At 52.8% G+C, this 19,357-nt stretch overlaps 1 protein-coding gene across 13 annotated transcripts in view; it reads left to right on the top strand.

The window, feature by feature from the left end:
• The window catches only part of Cacnb1 (calcium channel, voltage-dependent, beta 1 subunit), a 21,527-nt gene extending 2,170 nt beyond the window's left edge, over positions 1-19,357 (top strand). For 2 of the 13 annotated variants that reach the window (XM_030245498.1, XM_006532091.3), the window contains exons 2-14: positions 1,099-1,185; positions 4,023-4,142; positions 7,931-8,053; positions 8,544-8,680; positions 8,923-8,999; positions 9,368-9,522; positions 10,489-10,569; positions 10,949-11,007; positions 11,187-11,296; positions 11,433-11,584; positions 15,082-15,177; positions 15,551-15,736; positions 17,503-19,351. In XM_030245498.1, the coding sequence (XP_030101358.1) occupies positions 9,376-9,522; positions 10,489-10,569; positions 10,949-11,007; positions 11,187-11,296; positions 11,433-11,584; positions 15,082-15,177; positions 15,551-15,736; positions 17,503-17,964 (1,293 nt within the window). In that variant the 5' untranslated portion in view covers positions 1,099-1,185; positions 4,023-4,142; positions 7,931-8,053; ... (1 more) ...; positions 8,923-8,999; positions 9,368-9,375 and the 3' untranslated portion in view covers positions 17,965-19,351. Of the gene's footprint in view, positions 1-1,098; positions 1,186-2,492; positions 2,593-4,022; positions 4,143-7,930; positions 8,054-8,543; positions 8,681-8,922; positions 9,000-9,367; positions 9,523-10,218; positions 10,239-10,488; positions 10,570-10,948; positions 11,008-11,186; positions 11,297-11,432; positions 11,585-15,081; positions 15,178-15,550; positions 15,941-17,502 lie in introns of those variants that run through there. The other 11 variants (NM_031173.4, XM_017314236.2, NM_145121.3 and 8 more) reach the window with 10 other exon arrangements.

Raw genomic sequence — 19,357 nt, 5'->3', positions numbered from 1 at the left:
TGCCCATCCTGTACTGGGCAAGGGCCAAGAATATGAAATATGAGTGTGTGTGTGTGTGTGTGTGTGTGTGTGTGTGTGTGTGTGTGTGTATGAGGGGGGCACAGAAGCAGCTCCCATATAGGAAGCAAAGAGACACTCAATGCCATAACTTTGGCATATGAGAGGTCAGACAGGATCCCCCACCCCAGTTAGAGCCCACTAAGAGAGATTAACCATCTTACCTGGTACTGGCAGGAGTATATGTTCTAGTCTCAGCTTGGGGTGGGGCCACAGGGCCTTTAGATGGATGGAGCAGGGTTAGTATGATGGGGATGGGGCATGGGCAGTAGCAGCTGGCGTGGGAGTAGAGTGAATCCTGCCTTGGGGGGGAATATAAACACTGATTGCCAGGACGGAGGCTGAGAGAAAGTTCTGCTAGGGTGGAGGCAGAGTGGGAAGCTGAGCCTACTCTGAGGCACCTAGGCACCGGCCACAGGTTGGATGTTTAGTTTCTCCGGATGTGGCTGTTCTCTACCTCCTCCCTCTTTTCCTTCCTCAGAAATGTCTTCAAGCGCTGAATGTCTTTCCCTCCCTACTCAGGGGCTCAGGGGAGGAACCAAGCCAGGCCCTGGGTTGCCTCCTCTCTCTGGGGGCACAACACACACTCTGCCCCCTCAGCTCCAGATACAGGGGAGAGGACATCCCCCTCTCTTCCTCCACCCCCCCCCCCAGCACTGCAGGCAGCCTCTCCCTTCCCTGGAGGCTGCTGCAGCCTGCCCAGCATCTTAATTAGCTTTGCTGCCTAATGAGCCTCCCGTTCCTCGGGCCTTCTGCTTCTCAGCCTTCTGCTTGATTTGGGGGATTCCTGTGTGTGCATCCCAGGCTCGCTTGCAAAGGTTCCTCATGGTGACTGTTGTCTGGGCATTGTCAGTGAGGTAGAAGACCCTCTTTCCTTTCAGGCTAGCCACCTCTATGGAGGAGAAGCTGAGGACAGGGGTGGGGCCAAGCAGAGCGTCCGTCCCCAGGCTAGGCTGGCTGTATACAGCAGCAGCCCTGGTAGGAGCTGAACTAGGAAAGCATCTTTCTGATTTGACTCTGGTTCCTTCCCCACCTCTCCAGGGCAAGTACAGCAAGAGGAAAGGGCGGTTCAAAAGGTCAGACGGGAGTACGTCCTCGGATACAACATCCAACAGCTTCGTCCGCCAGGTAACCTAACCGGGAAGAGGGCTTGGGAGACGCCACCGGTTGGTGCAGGTTGGCTTGCGACTTTCTCCAGGCACCTTTTCTTCTGTCACTTGTCACCTACCTGGAACCACCACGCCCCGCCACCCCTTGACCTCTCTGCACCCACTGCTTCCGCCTCTCCTCCAGCACCAGCTCCCAGCCCCTGCTGCCTGCCCCTGTTGCCTGCCTGCCTGCGTCATCTCATTCAGGGACAGCCTGGCCTGCCTCCTCCTGGCTTGCTTTGGGCTGTCACCCACTCCCCCTGCCGGCTGTCTGCTTCCACATCCTCCCCCAGAAACTGTGATGGGGTGGGGCTGAGGCAGGTGCCTGGAAATAAGCTGAGATACCGGGCCCTAGTGAGGGATGGGTCAGGGAACATATTCTCTCCACTTCCAAATATGACTCCTTTTAAATATGCAGAGAGAGAGAGAGAGAGAGAGAGAGAGAGAGAGAGAGAGAGCAAGATGTTAGATAAGGGGTGTTTTATTTTAGAGGGATGTAGCCTGCATCCCTAGCTGAAGTTGGTGCTGACAGTAGTTCTCTGGGCCCTCATGCTGAGCTGGGAAAACTGCCACTTCCCTCTCTTCCCTCAACCCCAGGCCATCTTAGGCTGGGGAGAGGCAGTGAGGAGGCATGTGGTTGCTATGACTACTGAGCATCTCAACAAAGACTGGTACCCAAAAAAGGCAAGAGGGGCTGGGGATCAGAGAAGAAAAGGAGTGTGGCTAAGGAGATAGTAGACAGAGCGTGAGAGGGCAGAGGACACTTGGTAGGAGGAGGCCCCTGGGGCGAGCCCTGCCGGGTCCAAGCCGACTGAACTGAGTACTTCCTTTTTTTTTTTTTATATTAATTTATTTTTTACACTCCATATTCCATCCTCCCCCACCCCCACCCCCTGAGTACTTTCTTTTTGATTCTTCTCTCTCTGGGTTTTTCACGTGTGAGCCCAGGCTTAGCTCCAGATCCTGAAGGGAGGTTTTGATCTGAGTGTGTCTAAAATACACAAACAGATCTGAAGTTCTTTCCTTAATCATTCCTTTAGCCCTGCTGTTCCAGAGCTGGCCAGTGCCAGGCCTAGAAGCAGTGATAGCATGCTTCTGTGGTTGAGGCAGAGAGAGCCTTCAGTTTCCCCCTTGTCAGCCAAGGGCTTAGACCCCCACAGGCTCCTTCTTCCCAGCTCCCCAAGTCCTACCCCCAGTAGGTGGCGGGAGTGGGGGGCAGACCTTGCCACATCTCTGAGCTAAATATACCCTAGCAGTTTGCACATGTAGCAATTCTGCTTGTAACCTGAGCTCCTGGGGGAACCGGCTGTGTGGGCCACCCCTAGGCCGGCAGGGCCCAGGCACTGAGGGCGCCGGGATGGAGGTGCCCAGCCGGACCCTGGTAGTGGTGAGCTGGGGATGGGGCAGGTGGTGGGTGGGTGGAAGAACCCCTCAGACCGCTGAGGAGGGCCTTTCTCCCAGCTCATCTCTTCGCTCCTCTCCTCTTTCCTGTCTCCCCTTTCTGATTGTGTGTATGTGCGTGTATGCATATGTGAGTCTGTTGGGGTCAGGGGGTGTCTCTGTCTCTCTGGGCATCTGTATTCTTGTTTTGGGGGGCTGTGTAACAAGGGAGAATGAGGGTTCTTTTGCTTCTCCCTCCCCCTGGTTTTGTGTCTCTCCAGCTTTAATTAGTGACTCAAATCTCTAGCTTCTCATTCCCAGGATTTTCCCTAGGAAGGTAATGCCTGTATCACCTGATGATTTGGGGAGAGGTAGGTCTTGGCCTCCGTCTCCCATGCCAAAGCAATGGACAGTCCTATCCAAGTGACTCTTTCCTGCCCTCAGGAGAGATCCCTCACATACCTGTAACTCCACGTCTTCTCCATATCCCCTCCCACACTTGTCTGCCACCCCCTTCCCTCCGGAAGTCACACCAAATCCATGCAGCCTGTCCTCTGCCACCCTTTGCCTCCCACCCTCAGGGACATAGACCTCTGGATCACCCTTGGTGACTCAGTTGTTCACACCCAGCACACACGGTGGAGGACATGTTCCCAAGCGTTCTTTTTGTATTCCCAAATAGACACACACACACACATATCTGCACACTCATGACCAGTGCTATACACTTCTGTATAGCTTCCATGTGTCTCATATGTATATGTGTGTCTGTACCAGAGACCTTGGCACTCTGGGATGGTGACTGTGGTCTGCATTGGGTTCCTGTCACACTCAATCTTCACAACTTGACTTTACCCTGCAATCTAGCAGCCTAGTGTCGGGGCAGAGACCTGGTCCATCTTCTGCTCTCCCCTCACACCTCCTGCTGAACTGCCCTGAATAGCATAAGGCAGCTTGGGGTTGCCTCAGAGTGGCCCTATTCAGGAACTCCCAGCTAGAGGGGGAGGGATGGTGTCTTGCTTCCCCCCGATCCTCAATCAATGATTTTGGTGGCCCTGTCATTCCAACAGACCACCCATGGGCAACCGTGAGGATTCAGGCTTAAGAAGGTGGCTACAGTCCCTGGAAAGGATGGCGTTGAGTTTCTGCTATGCCTCCTCGGCCATTCAGGGGCAGGGCAGAGAAGGAGGAGCTGGGAGTTAGAGTCACCCCCTGGCACTCCTCCCTTGTGCTGTGCCCCTATCAGATTCCCACCCCTCCCAAGCCCCAAGCAGCTGTCATTAGACCTGCCTTAACCTCCAGCTGGTTGTTGTCACCTTTCCTAGGGTCACACTCATCCCACAGGCCTGCAAACTTTGACCCCTGGTGGCACCTCTATGTGGTCCCAGGAGCCAGGAGAAGTGGCGCTGGCCTTCATCTGGTCCTCTCTGCTTTCAGGGCTCAGCAGAGTCCTACACGAGCCGACCATCAGACTCTGATGTGTCTCTGGAGGAGGACCGGGAAGCCTTAAGGAAGGAGGCAGAGCGCCAGGCCTTAGCCCAGCTCGAGAAAGCCAAGGTGAGACTAATGATGGTTGAGGACCTGTGCGTGTTATTCTCATCCCCGCCCCCTCCCTCCATCCCTAGAGAGCCTGGGCAGACTCTGTCTGTTTTGGATCAGTTGCTTACTGAGGTCTGTCCCTGTGTCTTTCCCCTGTGAAGAATGTATTTAGGCTGTGCTAGATTCTTCTTCCTCATACAGCCTTCAAAGTGTCTGATGCTATTTCCACATAACTTGATAAGTGATGGACTTGCTTCTTCCTGGGTGAGGGATGTGGCTCAGTGTGGAGTGCTTGCCCAGCTGGCACAAGGTCCTGGGTTCAATCTCCAGCACCACAAGGAAAACAAACCTACTTTCTACAATCAAACAAACATTCTAGACTGGAACCCAGCCATGGCCATTGTTTGTCCTAGAGCAAAGTCTGTTTATGTGGCCCATACTTGCCTTGAACTTCAGTGCTCCTGATTCAGTCTTCAGAATACGTCCAGCTTCTAAACCTGGTCCCTGCACACACGCACGCACGCACACATGCACGCACACCCATTCATGCTTATGAGATTGATCTTAAGGACTTGTTCCCATCAGGTGAGTGCTCTATCACTGAGGGATAGCCCCAGTCCCCTCCCTGTTTTTTCAAGACAGGGTTTCTCTGTTTAATAGCCCTGGCCATCCTGGAACTCACTCTGGAGACCGGGTGGCCTTGAACTCACAGATCCTCCTGCCTTTATCTCCCAAGAGCTGGGATTTAAGGGATGTGCCACCAGCCCTTTTTTACGGAGGGGGTTTACATTTTTTAAAATCGCCAAGCAGTGGTGGCACACACCTTTAATCCTGGCACTCGGGAGGCAGAGGCAGGCGGATTTCTGAGTTCGAGGCCAGCCTGGTCTACAAAGTGAGTGCCAGGACAGCCAGGGCTATACAGAGAAACCCTGTCTCGAAACAAAAAAAACAAAAACAAAAAAAAATCACTCTTATTTGGGGAGGGGGAAAGAGACCGTGCATGCTGTCCTGAACACACGAAGTCAGAAGACAAGCTGTGGAACACTTCTCTCCTTCTACTGCGGGGTCCAGTCCAGGTGGCAGACTTGGCAGCAATCTCCTTTACATGCTGAGCCACCTTACTGACCCTTTTCTTTGATGCTTGAAACAGGCTCTCATTCTGTAGCCCAGGATGTCCCAGAATTTTCAGCAATCCTCCTGCCTCAGCTTCCCAAGAGGTGGAATTATAGACTGAGGCACTACATATGGCTGGTGGAGCTGTGTGTGTGTGTGTGTGTGTGTGTGTGTGTGTGTGTGTGTGCGCACTTGTATGCGGCAGTGTGGGTCAGAGGTCAGTGTTAGGTGTTTTCCTCGATTGTTCCTTACTGGTCCTGGAGCTCTATTTTGACTGGCTAGTGTGCCCAGCCTGGATCCACCTATCTCTGCTTGTGAAACCCCAGTGCTCAGGTTCCAGATGTGAACCTCTGTTCCTGGCCTTTACATATGTGCTAGGGTGTTTGTCTAGTGGTGGCACGCGGCCACCTCAGGAGAGGATGACAGCTAGGAAAAGTCTCAAGGCTGATCTCTGACCCCAGCACACAAGTACTTTACCCACGGAGCCATCTCACGGCTATTATGGTCCCCATTTGCCACTTTTCCATGACACCATAAGGTACACAAAACAATGGACCTGATGCTCTAGAGGCACCAACCAGGTTAACTGTCAATTCCCAGCAACCACATGGTGGCTCACAACCATCTATCATGTGCTCTGATGCCCTCTTCTGGTGTGTAGATGTACATGCAGAATAAACTATTCATATATATATATAAAATAAGTAAGTGACTCTTAAAAGAAAAATGTTGCTTTATTTATTTGTTTTGAGACAGGATGCCCTCTTCTGGTGTGTCTGGAGACAGCTGCAGCATACTCATAAAAATAAATAAGTTAAGGAAAACAAAGTGTACTAAAACTCAGGGCCTCAATATCTATCTATCTATCTATCTATCTATCTATCTATCTATCTATCTAGTACTTATGTGTATGTCTGTATGCTAAGCATATGCAGATGCCCACAAAGGCCGGGAGACGGCATTTAAAACCTGGAGCTGGAGTCACACAGTCCATTGTGAGCCACTTGATGTGGGTGCTGGGAGCCACCCGGTACCTGTCATCTGCGTCTGTGCTTACGTCACTGCGTTTGACATCACTGATTGTCCCTGAGCTGAGAAGTGTTACGGACTTCACGGAGAGGTTACACTGGATGAGTGATCAGCTCAGACGTGATTTGAAGCTCAAAGCTCCTAAAGAATGGCAGCCCGGGCTGGGGATGTAGTTCAGTTGGTACAGTGCTTGCCCATCTTAGATTTGGTCCTGGCTTTAATCCCCAGCATCACCAAACCAAACCAAACAAACAACCAAACAAAAAAAACCCAGGCTTGGTTATCCATGTCTGTAATCCCAGCAGTGGGAGGTAGAAGCAGGAGGAGAAATCCAAGGTCATCCTTGGCCACATATTGGGTTCAAGGCAAGCCTAGCCCACATGAGACCTTATCTCACATCTAAAAAAGAAAAAGGGGGTGGGGCACTGATAAAGTTGCTCAGTAAAAGCACTTGCAGGACAGGCTTGACCACCAGAGTTTTATTCCTGGGACCCACAGTGACAGGAGAGAACTGACCCCTGACCAGATAGCTACTGTGGCACATACACACTCACGACCTGCCTCTCTCATGCACACAGGCACACACGTACACATTTATTTATTTCATGTATGTGAGTACACTGTCGCTGTCTTCAGACACACCAGAAGAGGGCATCGGATCCCATTACAGATGGTTGTGAGTCACCATGTGGTTGCTGGGAATTGAACTCAGGACCTCTGGAAGAGCAGCCAGTGCTCTTAACCCGCTGAGCCATCTCTCTAGCCCCTACCTTCCATTTTCAAATACTTAAAAATTATCTTGCGCCGGGCGTGGTGGCACACGCCTTTAATCCCAGCACTTGGGAGGCAGAGGCAGGCGGATTTCTGAGTTTGAGGTCAGCCTGGTCTGCAGAGTGAGTTCTCAAACAAACAAACAAACAAAAAATTATCTTGCATTTGTATGTCTGTGCTGTATGTCATGGCATACATACGGAGGTCAGAGGCCAACTTGTGGGAGTTGGGTCTTACCTTCCACCATGTTAGTCCTGGGGACTGGACTAAGGTTCTCTGTCAAACTTGGTGGTAGATATCTTTACAGGCTGAGCTGTCTCCTCCCCAGCCCTGAATTCTATCTAGCCTTTGTTAGTGTTCTTTTCTTTTTTAAAAGGTTTTATTTATTTATTATATGTAAGTACACTGTAGCTGTCTTTAGATCTCATTACGGATGGTTGTGAGCCACCATGTGGTTGCTGGGATTTGAACTCAGGACCTCCGGAAGACGAGCAGTCAGTGCTCTTAACCGCTGAATTTCTCTTGAATTCATTAGTGTGTGTGCACTTAGGTGTGTCTGGGCATGGTGCTGTATGTGTGAGCGTGTACATGCTGCCTCACACGTATGGCGGGCAGAGGATGCCTGTATAAAGTCAGCTCTCTCCGATAGGTTCTGGGATCAAAACAGATTGCCAAGCTTGTACCATGAACGCTGCTAGCTCATGAGCCGCCTTCCCAGTGCCTCACCCGTCGCTTTTGTATTGTAAAAGTTACAGGAAACCACACAACCCATTCAGTATACATTTTAATGAATAATTTACAAAGCAAACAACCACATAGCCACTATCCCAGTCAAGGAGGGTACTGTTTGGCTGCAGCTCTCCGCCTTCATCCACCTCATGTGTCCCCTCTAGACCAAACCAGTGGCTTTTGCTGTTCGGACAAATGTTGGCTACAATCCGTCTCCAGGGGATGAGGTGCCTGTACAGGGAGTGGCCATCACCTTTGAGCCCAAGGACTTCCTACACATCAAGGAGGTGGGTGCAACACTTGGCACCAGGAGTGGGGCGAGGGTGGGACATTAGAGGTGTATGGGAGGGATGCCAGGAGAGGGGGCTAGTGGGAAAAAGCTGCCCAGCTGAACGCAGCTGGCCCGAGTCTGCTATGCACCCTTAGGCAAATCTCTTCACCTCTCTGAGCTCAGTGAATTTTCATTGGTTGGTAATGCCTAAGTCGCAGTGACGCTGAGAGGGCTTGTGAGCCTTGGGCGCCGGTGCATGTGTCTGCTTTCCTACCCACAGCATAACTCTCAGGGAGGCAGGAGCCTTCTTCCTACCTTCTCTCTAAACGAGGGTGGGTGGTCGATGGTCACAGAGGGAATTGGGAGGATCTTATCAGAGGCTGAAGCCGGGGGCGGGGCTTCTTTGAGGGAGCTGTTTACTGGCAGGGTTGGCAGCCTGGGGGTCTCCCTAGAAGGTAGCTATGGCTCCCATCTCCAGTCTCTCCCTCTTGGGCGCTTGTTCACAGAAGTACAATAATGACTGGTGGATTGGGCGGCTGGTGAAGGAAGGCTGCGAGGTTGGCTTCATCCCCAGCCCGGTCAAACTGGACAGCCTTCGTCTGCTGCAGGAACAGACCCTGCGCCAGAACCGCCTCAGCTCCAGGTGTCTGCCGAGGGGGTGGGGAGGACATTTGCTACCCCTGGTGAGGCCAGCAGGGGAGGGGGGTCCTCAGAGCTAATCCTTGACCTCCAGGGCTCGCCCATGGCCTGAACGGGTGGGTGGGTGGGTGGGTTGGAGAACTACCCAGCATGCACCTCGTGAACACCAAAGTCCCCCACCCCACCCCACCACGGGCCCCACGCCCACCTTTGCTCATCAGTTCCTTTGCTTCTCTGCCCACACAGCAAGTCAGGTGACAACTCCAGTTCCAGTCTGGGAGATGTGGTGACTGGCACCCGCCGCCCCACACCCCCTGCCAGTGGTAAGAGCCGCCTGCAATCCAGGGGAGGGAGAGTTTTTCCCCCGGTGGGGTGGTCTCTCCCAGGGGTGGCCCCTCCTCCCTGCAGTAGGAGGTACCCCAATTCTGAGTCCCCCAAACACATGCAGTAGTACCCCTCCATTAAGGATAGGCTATCCTCCGAGCTGAGTCTGTCATGTCTCTCCTGTCCCTCTCTGTGGTAGCTCCATCTCTCTGCCTTCCCCCATACCCCCCATCTCCCATCCATTCTCCTAGCCCCGTTCCATTCACTTCTTCTTTCTTTCTTCCCCATCCCATCCTTGTGTTCTGCGCTGTGTCTCCGTGCTCATCTCCCTCCTCCTCTCCCTTCACCTCCTTCCTGACTGGTCCAGGTAATGAAATGACTAACTTTGCCTTTGAGCTAGACCCCCTAGAGTTAGAGGAGGAGGAGGCAGAGCTAGGGGAGCACGGCGGCTCAGCCAAGACTAGCGTGAGCAGTGTCACCACGCCGCCACCCCACGGCAAGCGCATCCCCTTCTTTAAGAAGGTAATTCTGTCTGGTTTCCTGTAAGGGGAGTCAGGACCCAGCTGTTGGCAAAGAAAAGAGGCTGGAGTGGTCCAGATGTGGTCCATTCTATACATCAAGCCTGTGGGCTTTCTGCCTAGCTGGATGTACGGGGCTCGGCTGGGCTGGAACCATACCTCTCCTTATAAAACCCCATTCCCCAGTTCCTTAAGAAGAGGCAGCTCTTGCTTTGTCTAGTAATAGACATAGCCAGTTTTGTCCTCATGACTAATGTAGGCCCTGCCCTGAGTTCATTCATCTGCCCCGTTCCAACTCTTGAGTAGATGGATGTCCAACAGCCTCTCCTAGATACAGAACAGGGAATCCTTAAAATATACAGGAAGATAAACAAGGGTGGGCCCTGGATTAGGGGCTTCCAATGTCTCTAGCTCTTTTCAGAGCTAGATCTGGAAGGGCAGGAGGCTTGACTCACTAGTCTCAAGTCCACACTGGATGACTGTCCGTCCTGCCTCCAAGGCCACCTTTGGCTCCCCTGTGGCACGGGGTCCCGTCCCCTTTCTGGCTCTGTCTGTCACTAACACGCATGCCTGTTATTTTTCTTGGTCTACCCGCTCTCTTGCCCCTTCTCCTGTCCTGGCTCCTTCCTGGCCCTCTACCCCTGCCTGGTGCCTTCCCCTCTCTCCTTCCCTTCCCCTTCCTGGCAATCTCTGGACCCAGCCAAACAGAAGCAGAAATCGGTGAGTATGGCAGCTTTCTGTGTCTGCCCCACTGGGGATGAGCTGGGGAGGGGCTTCTAACACCTGTTTCCAGATCTTTCTCCCTTTACCCTCCTTCCTGGTCCTGCCTGGCCATCCCCCACTCCCAATCCTCTGACACCAACATTTGGGCTCTGGGGTCAGAGGGAGGCTGCATGGGGAGCCTAGAACTTGGGGAGAGGGGCTGATGCCATCTCTACTTTGGGGTTTCCCTTCCCTGCTTCCCTCCCAGACAGAGCACGTGCCCCCCTATGACGTGGTGCCTTCCATGAGGCCCATCATCCTGGTGGGACCGTCGCTCAAGGGCTATGAGGTAGGAGCTCTAAAGGGCAGTTCACTCAGACGGGCCCAGACCTCCAGAGTGTGCAGATATTCCAAAGGGTCCCATGTCCCCAAAGCTCATTATCCCTTCAGAGAAAACCCTTAAGGGGGCCTGACCCACGGGAAGTCCACTCAGGAGGGCCCAGTCTCCCAAGGAAAATTCTTAAGAGTCCTTTTGGAGATGCCATGTAAGAGACCGGTGGAATCAGGCTGCATCGGAGGCTCCGGCTCCTGAGGAAACTCCCACCCTTCTAGAGACCCCCTCATCTCAAGAGTTTCGAAAGGTGGAAAGGGAGGGTCCTGGTGCCCAGCAGGCGGACCTCTTGGTGGGGTTTCAGAGCCTGACTTCCGCTCTAACCCCTGCGTGACAGGTGACAGACATGATGCAGAAAGCGTTGTTTGACTTCCTCAAGCATCGGTTTGATGGCAGGTAGGACCCTGAGAGGTGGCTCGCCACCTGACTGTGGCTCCTTCCATCCACTTGGGGATACACAAGGGACCACTCTGGGATTCTTAGACAGAGACGAGGGTGGCAGGCCTGGAGCCAGTGAGTGGACTGTATGTTCTTGCCCACCCAACCCTTGACCCCTTCCCTGCCTGGTCCTCCAGGATTTCCATCACCCGGGTAACAGCTGACATTTCCCTGGCCAAACGCTCCGTCCTCAACAACCCCAGCAAACACATCATCATTGAGCGCTCCAACACGCGTTCCAGCCTGGGTGAGCTGCCTGCCTCCTTGCCCCTCCCCTCCCGGGCTGTCAGGGTGGGTGGGATTCGAGGTGCTGGGGAAGCGTCCCTTCTCTCCATTGCCTCCTGGGGGAACCTTACGATCCTCTCCCCATCCCCATGCCCCAGCTGAGGTACAGAGTGAAATTGAGAGGATCTTCGAGCTGGCCCGGACCTTGCAGCTGGTCGCCTTGGACGCTGACACCATCAACCACCCAGCCCAGCTCTCTAAAACGTCGCTGGCCCCCATCATTGTTTACATCAAGATCACATCTCCCAAGGTGGGTGCAGGAGACTGGTTCTTATAGTGGACACGGTCTACGAGGATTGTTCTGGAGACGGGGTGCATGGGTCATGATGGGGTGACTTATGTCCTAGCCTTAGTTTCCTTCTCTGTAAGACTCATGGAAATTGGAACTACACAACCTAATATGGGTGGAAAGAGTCGGGTACGCTGTACCTTCTGTGTATTCAATATTGTAAATGTTATTAGGGTTACACAGGTCAGTCTCATCTCCAAACTTCCAGTCCATCATTGGGTCAGAAAAATGAAAGAACATGGTATAGTTTGTTCCAGTGTTCCACCCAGCTGTGTGGTGGTTGGAGAGTTTTGAATCTTCTAGTGTCAGGCTGTACAAACTTGCTCCTGCAGACTTTGACACAGAGGGTAGTGGTAGGGACCCCATGAACTTTCTCCTTCCTTCCTTCTTTAAAACAATTTTTCTTTTTATTCTTGTTAATTATGTATATATGTGTGAGTATGTGCATGTGAGGCCAAAGGCAGAGAATCTCCCTGGAGCTGGAATTTCAGGTTGTGAGCTGTCCCACAAGGAGGCTGGGAATCAAACTTGAGTCCTAACCACTGAGCCAGTCTTTCCTTTGTAAGGCAGGGTGGCCCTGTGTAGCTTGAACTTGCTATCCTCTGCCTTAGCCTGCCAAGTACTGGCATTCAGGCGTGTGTGACATACTCCTGGCTCCACGAACTTCCCTTTGAAGATGCTAGTGGATTTGAGAGACATGGGGGAAGGATTTAGGTGAAGGGTTCGTTTTAAAGAACCCTGCGGCATTTCCTTGAGCTTCCCGAGTCCTTGATTTCCACTGCTCTATAACTGTCAGGATGGGGTTTATATCCCTGAGGGTGGAGACGTTGCAAAGATCAAATGAGGTGATGGATGCAGAAACATTCTGTGGCCTAGAAAGTATCGGAGGTTCCGCTTCCTCCACCGAGCTTAAGTGGGCGTGGGCTCGAGTGCCTGGGTTTCCTGCCCTGGGCTGTCACTTAGCGTTACTGTGTTCTCCTGGCAACTCATGTAACATCTCTGTGCCCTAGTTTCCCCATCTTCTGCCTAGTCACGCTTCGGTGATCACTGTGAAAACTTAGTAAATGCATTAATTATGTAAAGAGCCTGGTGCCCACGCTGGTACCATATTCTTTCTGTTAGCTTTGTTTCCAGCTTTTAGGACAGGATCTCATGTAGTTCTGGCTTCTAATTCACTGTGCAACTAAGGATGGTCTTGAACATTTGACTCCCAAGTGCTAAGGGTTTAGGCACATGCTAGCATGTTCGGTTGGTTTGGTTGGTTTGGTTTGGTTTTTCTGTGTAACATTCCTGGCTGTCCTGGAGCTCACGCTGTAGACCAGGCTGGTCTCGAACTCAGATCCTCTGTCTTCCCAAGTGCTGGGATTAAAGGTGTATGCCATTGCACCCTGGTTCATCATGCCCAACTTTTTATGTTGATTCTGGGGTTCAAACTCTGGTCTTCAGGTTTGGGAGGCAAACACTCTACCAACTGAGCTACTAGTGATCTTGAGCCTCTGGTCTGCCTAATTCCACCTCCTCCATTGCTAGGAACCAAACCCAGCGTCTCATAAGTGCTGAGCAAGTACCGTGGCACCAAGCTATACCTCTAGTCTGATTTTATTTTATTTCAGTGGATGAATTTTTGCTCTCATTTTCATTAGCCAAGACTGGCCTCACCCCCCAGCCCTCCCGCTTCCGACTCCTGAGTACTGGGATGATTGCTATTGTGTCCAGCTCTGACTTTATTTCATTATTTTTGCTTATGGCTTTGTTTGACACAGGGTTCTATACTGTGTAGCCCTGACTGGATTGAAACACACTCTGTAAACCAGGCTAGGGTTACAGAGATGCTCTGCCTCTGCCTCCTGAGTTTGGAGACTAAAGGTGTGCACTACCACCTGGGCCTCTCATGTCTATTTTTAAGATAAATTATAAGCTTACATATACAGAGTGAGCCCCTAGATTCAGTTCTCAGCACACACTTAACAACAAATCTTATGCCTTCATTCCTTTTAAGACAGCATGTGTTTTTTTTTTTAAAGATTTATTTATTTTATGTATGAGTTCACCATAGCTGTCTTCACACACACCAGAAGAGGGCATCAGATATCATTACAGATGGTTGTGAGCCACCATGTGGTTGCTGGGAATTGAACTCTGGACCACTGGAAGAGAAGTTGGTGCTCTTAACCACTGTGCCATCTCTCCAGCCCCCAGCATGTGTTTCTTAAGGCCAGGAGCTTTCTGGGAGAGTGAGTCAGGAGGATCGGAAGTTTGGGTCAGCGTCAGCAACATTATGAGTTCATGCCTCAGTGCCTCCTCCCATATCCTATGTTATCTAAAAGTGGGGTGTACACCTTTAATCCCTGCACTCAGGAGGCAGAGGTGGGTGGATCTCAGTGAGTTCAAGGCCAGCTGATCTTCGTATCAAGTTCCAGGCCAGCTATAGCTACATAGTGAGACCCTGTCTCAAAAAACCAACCAATCAAAAAAGCCCATCCATATTCAGCTTTTTAAAAATTGTCCCAATAATTCCCCCTTATGATACCATTTTCCATAACCCAGTATCATACTGTGTGTCTTTTTCTGCCTTTTTTCCTTCTTTTTTAAAGAATGATTTTTTTATATATGCATTAGTATCTTGCTTGCATGTATGTCTGTGTCGGGTCCCCTGGAACTGGAGTTACAGATAGCCATGAGCTGTCATGTGGGTGTTGGGATTTGAACCTGGGTCCCCTGAAAGAGCAGCTAGTGTGTTCTTAACCACTGAGCCATTTCTTCAGGCCCACTTGGAGTCTTCTTAATATGGAGTAGCTCTTTAGCTTTCTTTAGATTTTTATGACAATGGTGGTTTGCAGTAGTATAGGCCGACCATGTTGTAGACTGCCTCTCTGTTGGAGTTCCATGTCCCTCCATAGCTGGAGTTAGTTTGGGGATCAAGTTTAACTTGATCATGTGAAGAAGCTACTCAGGAGAATAGACAGGAGGGAGCATTCTGCCTGCCGGTGCCCAGGGCCTGTTGGATACCAGTCTGGATGATATAGCAAGTCCTCAGCTCAAACACCAACAGCTTTGGAGCAAGGCTAGTATCCAGCTTTTGTTCATATGGAAAAGAGGGAGTGAGACTGGAGGATTAGGATAAAGTCTGTAGACAAGGTGTGTGTGTGTGTGTGTGTGTGTATGAGTGTGTTGCATGAATATTTGAGTATGTGCTCGTGAGTATGTGCGTGAGTGTGTGAGAAAGTGTGTGTGTGTGTGTGTCTGTCTGTCTGTGTGGCGTGTTGCCCTAAGCCTGAGCCTTGTGTCGTGGACACAGAGCTTGTGATCTCATTCTGGCAGAGAGGCTCAGGGCAGAGAATCATGGAACATTCCACCGCTCTGACTCTGACTTCCCACCGGCTCCAAGCAGAATCTGCCTTTTAGACTTGGGTGGTTGCCCGTGCCCTTCTAGCTCTCTCTCTCTCCCCCTCCAACAGGTACTGCAGAGGCTCATCAAATCCCGAGGGAAGTCTCAATCCAAACACCTCAATGTCCAAATAGCAGCCTCGGAGAAGCTGGCACAGTGTCCCCCCGTGAGTGCTCAGACCCAGGGGAGGGAAGGGAAGGTGTCTTTTTGGGTTCTCCTGTTTCCTTCAAGCCTGCATGGAAGACAGCACTTGGGCCAGGTCCTTGGGTAAAGAGGGATGCCTGATTGGCCAAATGGCTCAAATACTCCCTACTGCGTGCCCAGCCATGGCCTGATTTCCCTATCCCTAGAATGAGAGGGAGTTGGGCTGAGTTCGGTCTTTTGTAGGTCTGAAGTGTCCTTTCCTTGGGCCACATCCAGAGGCCTTTTAACCTTGTCCTTCAACCCCCTTGACTCCACCCACTGCACCCAGGCCACACCTTCAACCCTTGGTCACGCCCCCGCTCATCCCAGCCCCGCCCCTAACCCCACCTCCACAGGAAATGTTTGACATAATCCTGGACGAGAACCAATTGGAAGATGCCTGCGAGCACCTGGCTGAGTACTTGGAAGCCTACTGGAAGGCCACACATCCGCCTAGCAGCACGCCACCCAATCCGCTGCTGAACCGCACCATGGCTACCGCAGCTCTGGCTGCCAGCCCTGCCCCCGTCTCCAACCTCCAGGTACAGGTGCTCACCTCGCTCAGGAGAAATCTCAGCTTCTGGGGCGGGCTGGAGGCCTCACCGCGGGGAGGCGACGCGGTGGCCCAGCCTCAGGAGCACGCCATGTAGCCGATGTCCCTCTGGTCTTTCCTCCCACCCTGGAGTGCAGGGAACATGAGGAAGGAAGGGAAGAGCTTTATTTTGTAAAAAACGTGGTGAGCGGCAGCGTCTGGTGTCTGTGGTTTTTGGTGGGACTGGGGACTGGCTGGTGCTGCCTCCCTGGGACTGGTCCCTTAGGACTGCATCTCCTGTCTGTTGGACTTGAGGCCTGATGGGGACCCCATATAAGTCCGAGCACTAGGAAGAAAATCTCAGGAAGAAGAATAGGCTGTTCATTGGACTCTACACACTTTTCTTTTTGTTGTTGTTGTTGTTGTTGTTGGTTTTTGGAAACACAGTTTCATTCTGGCAGTAGCTGGCCTGGAATTTCCAGTGTTCCAGACTGGCCTCAAACTGGAGGCAATCCTCCTGCTTCAGCCTCCTGGATGCTGGAATTACAAGCTAGCACTACAGCAGTCAGCTCCATGTACCCACGTTAGATCTAACAGAGTGGGGGCCATCGAATCCAGAGAACTTGCCTTTCCCCGGCATCCCTCAATCTTTGAGGGACCCAAGCTGGATCTATGAGCTAAGCTGTACCTTCCACCGTCTCCCAGGGAAACAGAGTCCAGGAAAGGCTCTCCTCCCACGGAGCCACAGCCCATCTCTGAGCCCACACCGCTAAGTGTATGGTCTGGCTTAGAGCCAGAACACCATGAAGTCATTCTAGACTGCTGCATCTCAAGTGGGTTTTCAGCAACAGAGCTCACTTATTCAGTGAAGCTGAGCCGTCCTGGATCTACTCATGGGGAGCTGGGGGCCTAGCCTCCCCTTCCCAGCCTCAGGGACCGCAGCCTTCTTTGCCCCCACCCCACTCTGCCAGAAAACAGCTCCAGGAAGCAGTTTGGAAACTGGTGCTGTTTTGCAATTCCCATCCCGCTTTAACCAGGAATTGGTACTACAGAGAGGATAGCTCCATCACACACCATGAGATGGCCGGAGCTGTCAGCCACTGGTGATGAGGGCATTGGGCCACCTGTGGTACTCCGGCTGTGGGCATGGAGCTAGGGTAGAGACGTGGAGTCATGCGCCCTCTTCAAACTGGCTGCTTTGAGTGCTTTATGGGGGTGGCGGGGCGGGGGGGGGGGGGGAGGAATCCTTCAACCTTGGAGGCTCAGGGTTAGCCTAAGGAAGAAGTGTGGGTTTCTGGAAGACTATGGCTGAGGTCTAAGTGTGGGCAGAGGAAACTGGGGGGTGGGGAGGTCAGGGAGTTCAAGCTGAAATCTCAGTATATTGGGAAAATTGGAGCAATTGACTAACCCAAGCAACGACTAATGAGCGGCAGTACTAATGAGCTGTTAACGATGATTAACCCAGGAAAGCATTAATAACATGCACTGAGGAAGCGGTGACTAATTATTCAGGGCTCCTTACCATGGTTACTAGGAGAGTTCACGCTCAGATGAAGTTGGGTGCCTTCAGGCTGCTAGAGGGAGGAGCAAATGGCCTATGGCATGCCCTCAGGCTCAGCTCTAGAGCCACGCCCTGCTCCTGGGTGCCCCTCCTCTAGAGCCAGCGCCCTCCAGGAGCCAGGCTGGTGTCTTGGCACTATCACTAACCTGCCTTGCTTTGTGTTTTTCTCACCCCTGCCTGATCTGCATGGTGCGTGCCGTCTGTCTGCTAACCAGGGACCCTACCTTGCTTCCGGGGACCAGCCGCTGGACCGGGCCACTGGGGAACATGCCAGTGTGCACGAGTACCCCGGGGAACTGGGCCAGCCCCCAGGCCTTTACCCCAGCAACCACCCACCTGGCCGGGCAGGCACCCTGCGGGCGCTATCCCGCCAAGACACCTTTGATGCTGACACCCCCGGCAGCCGAAATTCTGCCTACACGGAGCCGGGAGACTCGTGTGTGGACATGGAGACAGACCCCTCAGAGGGCCCAGGGCCTGGAGACCCTGCAGGGGGAGGCACACCACCAGCCCGGCAGGGCTCCTGGGAAGACGAGGAAGACTATGAGGAGGAGATGACCGACAACAGGAACCGGGGCCGGAATAAGGCCCGCTACTGTGCGGAGGGTGGTGGGCCGGTTCTGGGGCGCAATAAGAATGAGCTGGAGGGCTGGGGACAAGGCGTCTACATCCGCTGAGAGGCAAGGGCAGTTCTGGGAGAGGAAAGGCTCTGAGCTCGGGGAGGGGAAGGGAGGGCAGAGGGGCACACCACCCAAGATGTGTCTTGCCTCCAGGGGGCGCTGTGTCCCTCGTTTTCAGATGCCTTTGCTTAAAGCTTGGGGTTTCTTTGGTGGTAATTATCCCAGCTCTTGGGAGGTCCTTAATCCCCAGCTGTAGGTTTTTCCCTAAACTGCTGTAGGTGGATGGGGGAATGCCTACTTTCTGAAGTGCCCCCTTTCCCCATCTTTGGGGGCTCTCTCCCTCCCAGAGAAAAGGTGCACTTCCTCAACTCTTTCTACTCGGGGCTGTAAGCGAAGGTCTTAATCGGGGTGGGGGTGGGGGCTTCTTCTACCAACACAGGGGTACTTGGGAAAGGTTGGGTGCTTTTCCTGAAGAGAGCCCGCTGAATCTTCCCCAATCCCCCAGACCCGGGATCCCCCACCATGTCCATCCCATAACATAACAGTTTCCTAGCAGCATTCTCTGGTGGGTGAAAGGCACGGCTTGGAAACCCTTGGGGAGCAGAGCTGGGTGCAGGCTGCTGGGCATCAGTGCGCGCTCTCTGCCCTCCATGGTCATAGCAAGAAAGCAGGTCCTAGAACCTTGAGGAGTGAGCAACTCAAGATGCTGCCCCCCTCCCTCCACCCCTTGCCTCCCCCAGGAATGAGCTTTGTCTACAGCATACCCTGCCTGCTGCCATCAGGAGAGAGGGGCCCTCTGCATCTGAGCCCCACATCTCCGTGCCACCTGGGTGTGGAGACCATGAATACTTTGTGGTCCACCTCATTCTAAACCAAAAAAACTGCTCCTTCACCGTCACCCTGAGGCCCCAGGGGACAGGCTCTATGTGTTGGTACCCGTGAGGTGACCACCATCCAGGGGCTTCCTAAGGACCTTGGGTCTCCCCTAGGGGTCTTGGTTGCTGCTGCTTCTCTGTATTTGCCTCTTGTGACCCTGTCCTTCCCCAGTGTCCACTTTCCCCAAGAGAGGCCATGGTAGCCCCTCTCCCCTGGGGTTCCCTTAGCCTCAGCATCCCTAAGAGTCCAGCAGCCCTGCCCCCTCCCCAGCATCACAGCTGGTCCAGAGAGAGCCGATTGTGCCAACGAGGACTGGGCCCTGCCCAGCTGCCCACCTCAGGGATGGGCACCTCACGCCTGTCTCGCCACCTCCTGTGCCAATGTTGCCCCACCCTCCTGGGGGGTGGGGTGCAGCTTCCACTAACAGGTTAGAAGATAGCACTGCCCAACCTTTCGCTCCCTGCCCCGGTCTACTGTCCTGTGCCCATCTGTCTGTCTGTCTGTCTGTACTCCTCTAGGAGAGATATTTTGCCACATATAAAACCGCAGTTCTGTCCTTTGCGGCCACCTCCTG

The sequence above is a fragment of the Mus musculus genome, chromosome 11, assembly GCF_000001635.26.
Source record: "Mus musculus strain C57BL/6J chromosome 11, GRCm38.p6 C57BL/6J".
Taxonomy (NCBI): Eukaryota; Metazoa; Chordata; class Mammalia; order Rodentia; family Muridae; genus Mus; species Mus musculus.
This window is presented reverse-complemented; position numbering and strand designations above follow the sequence as displayed.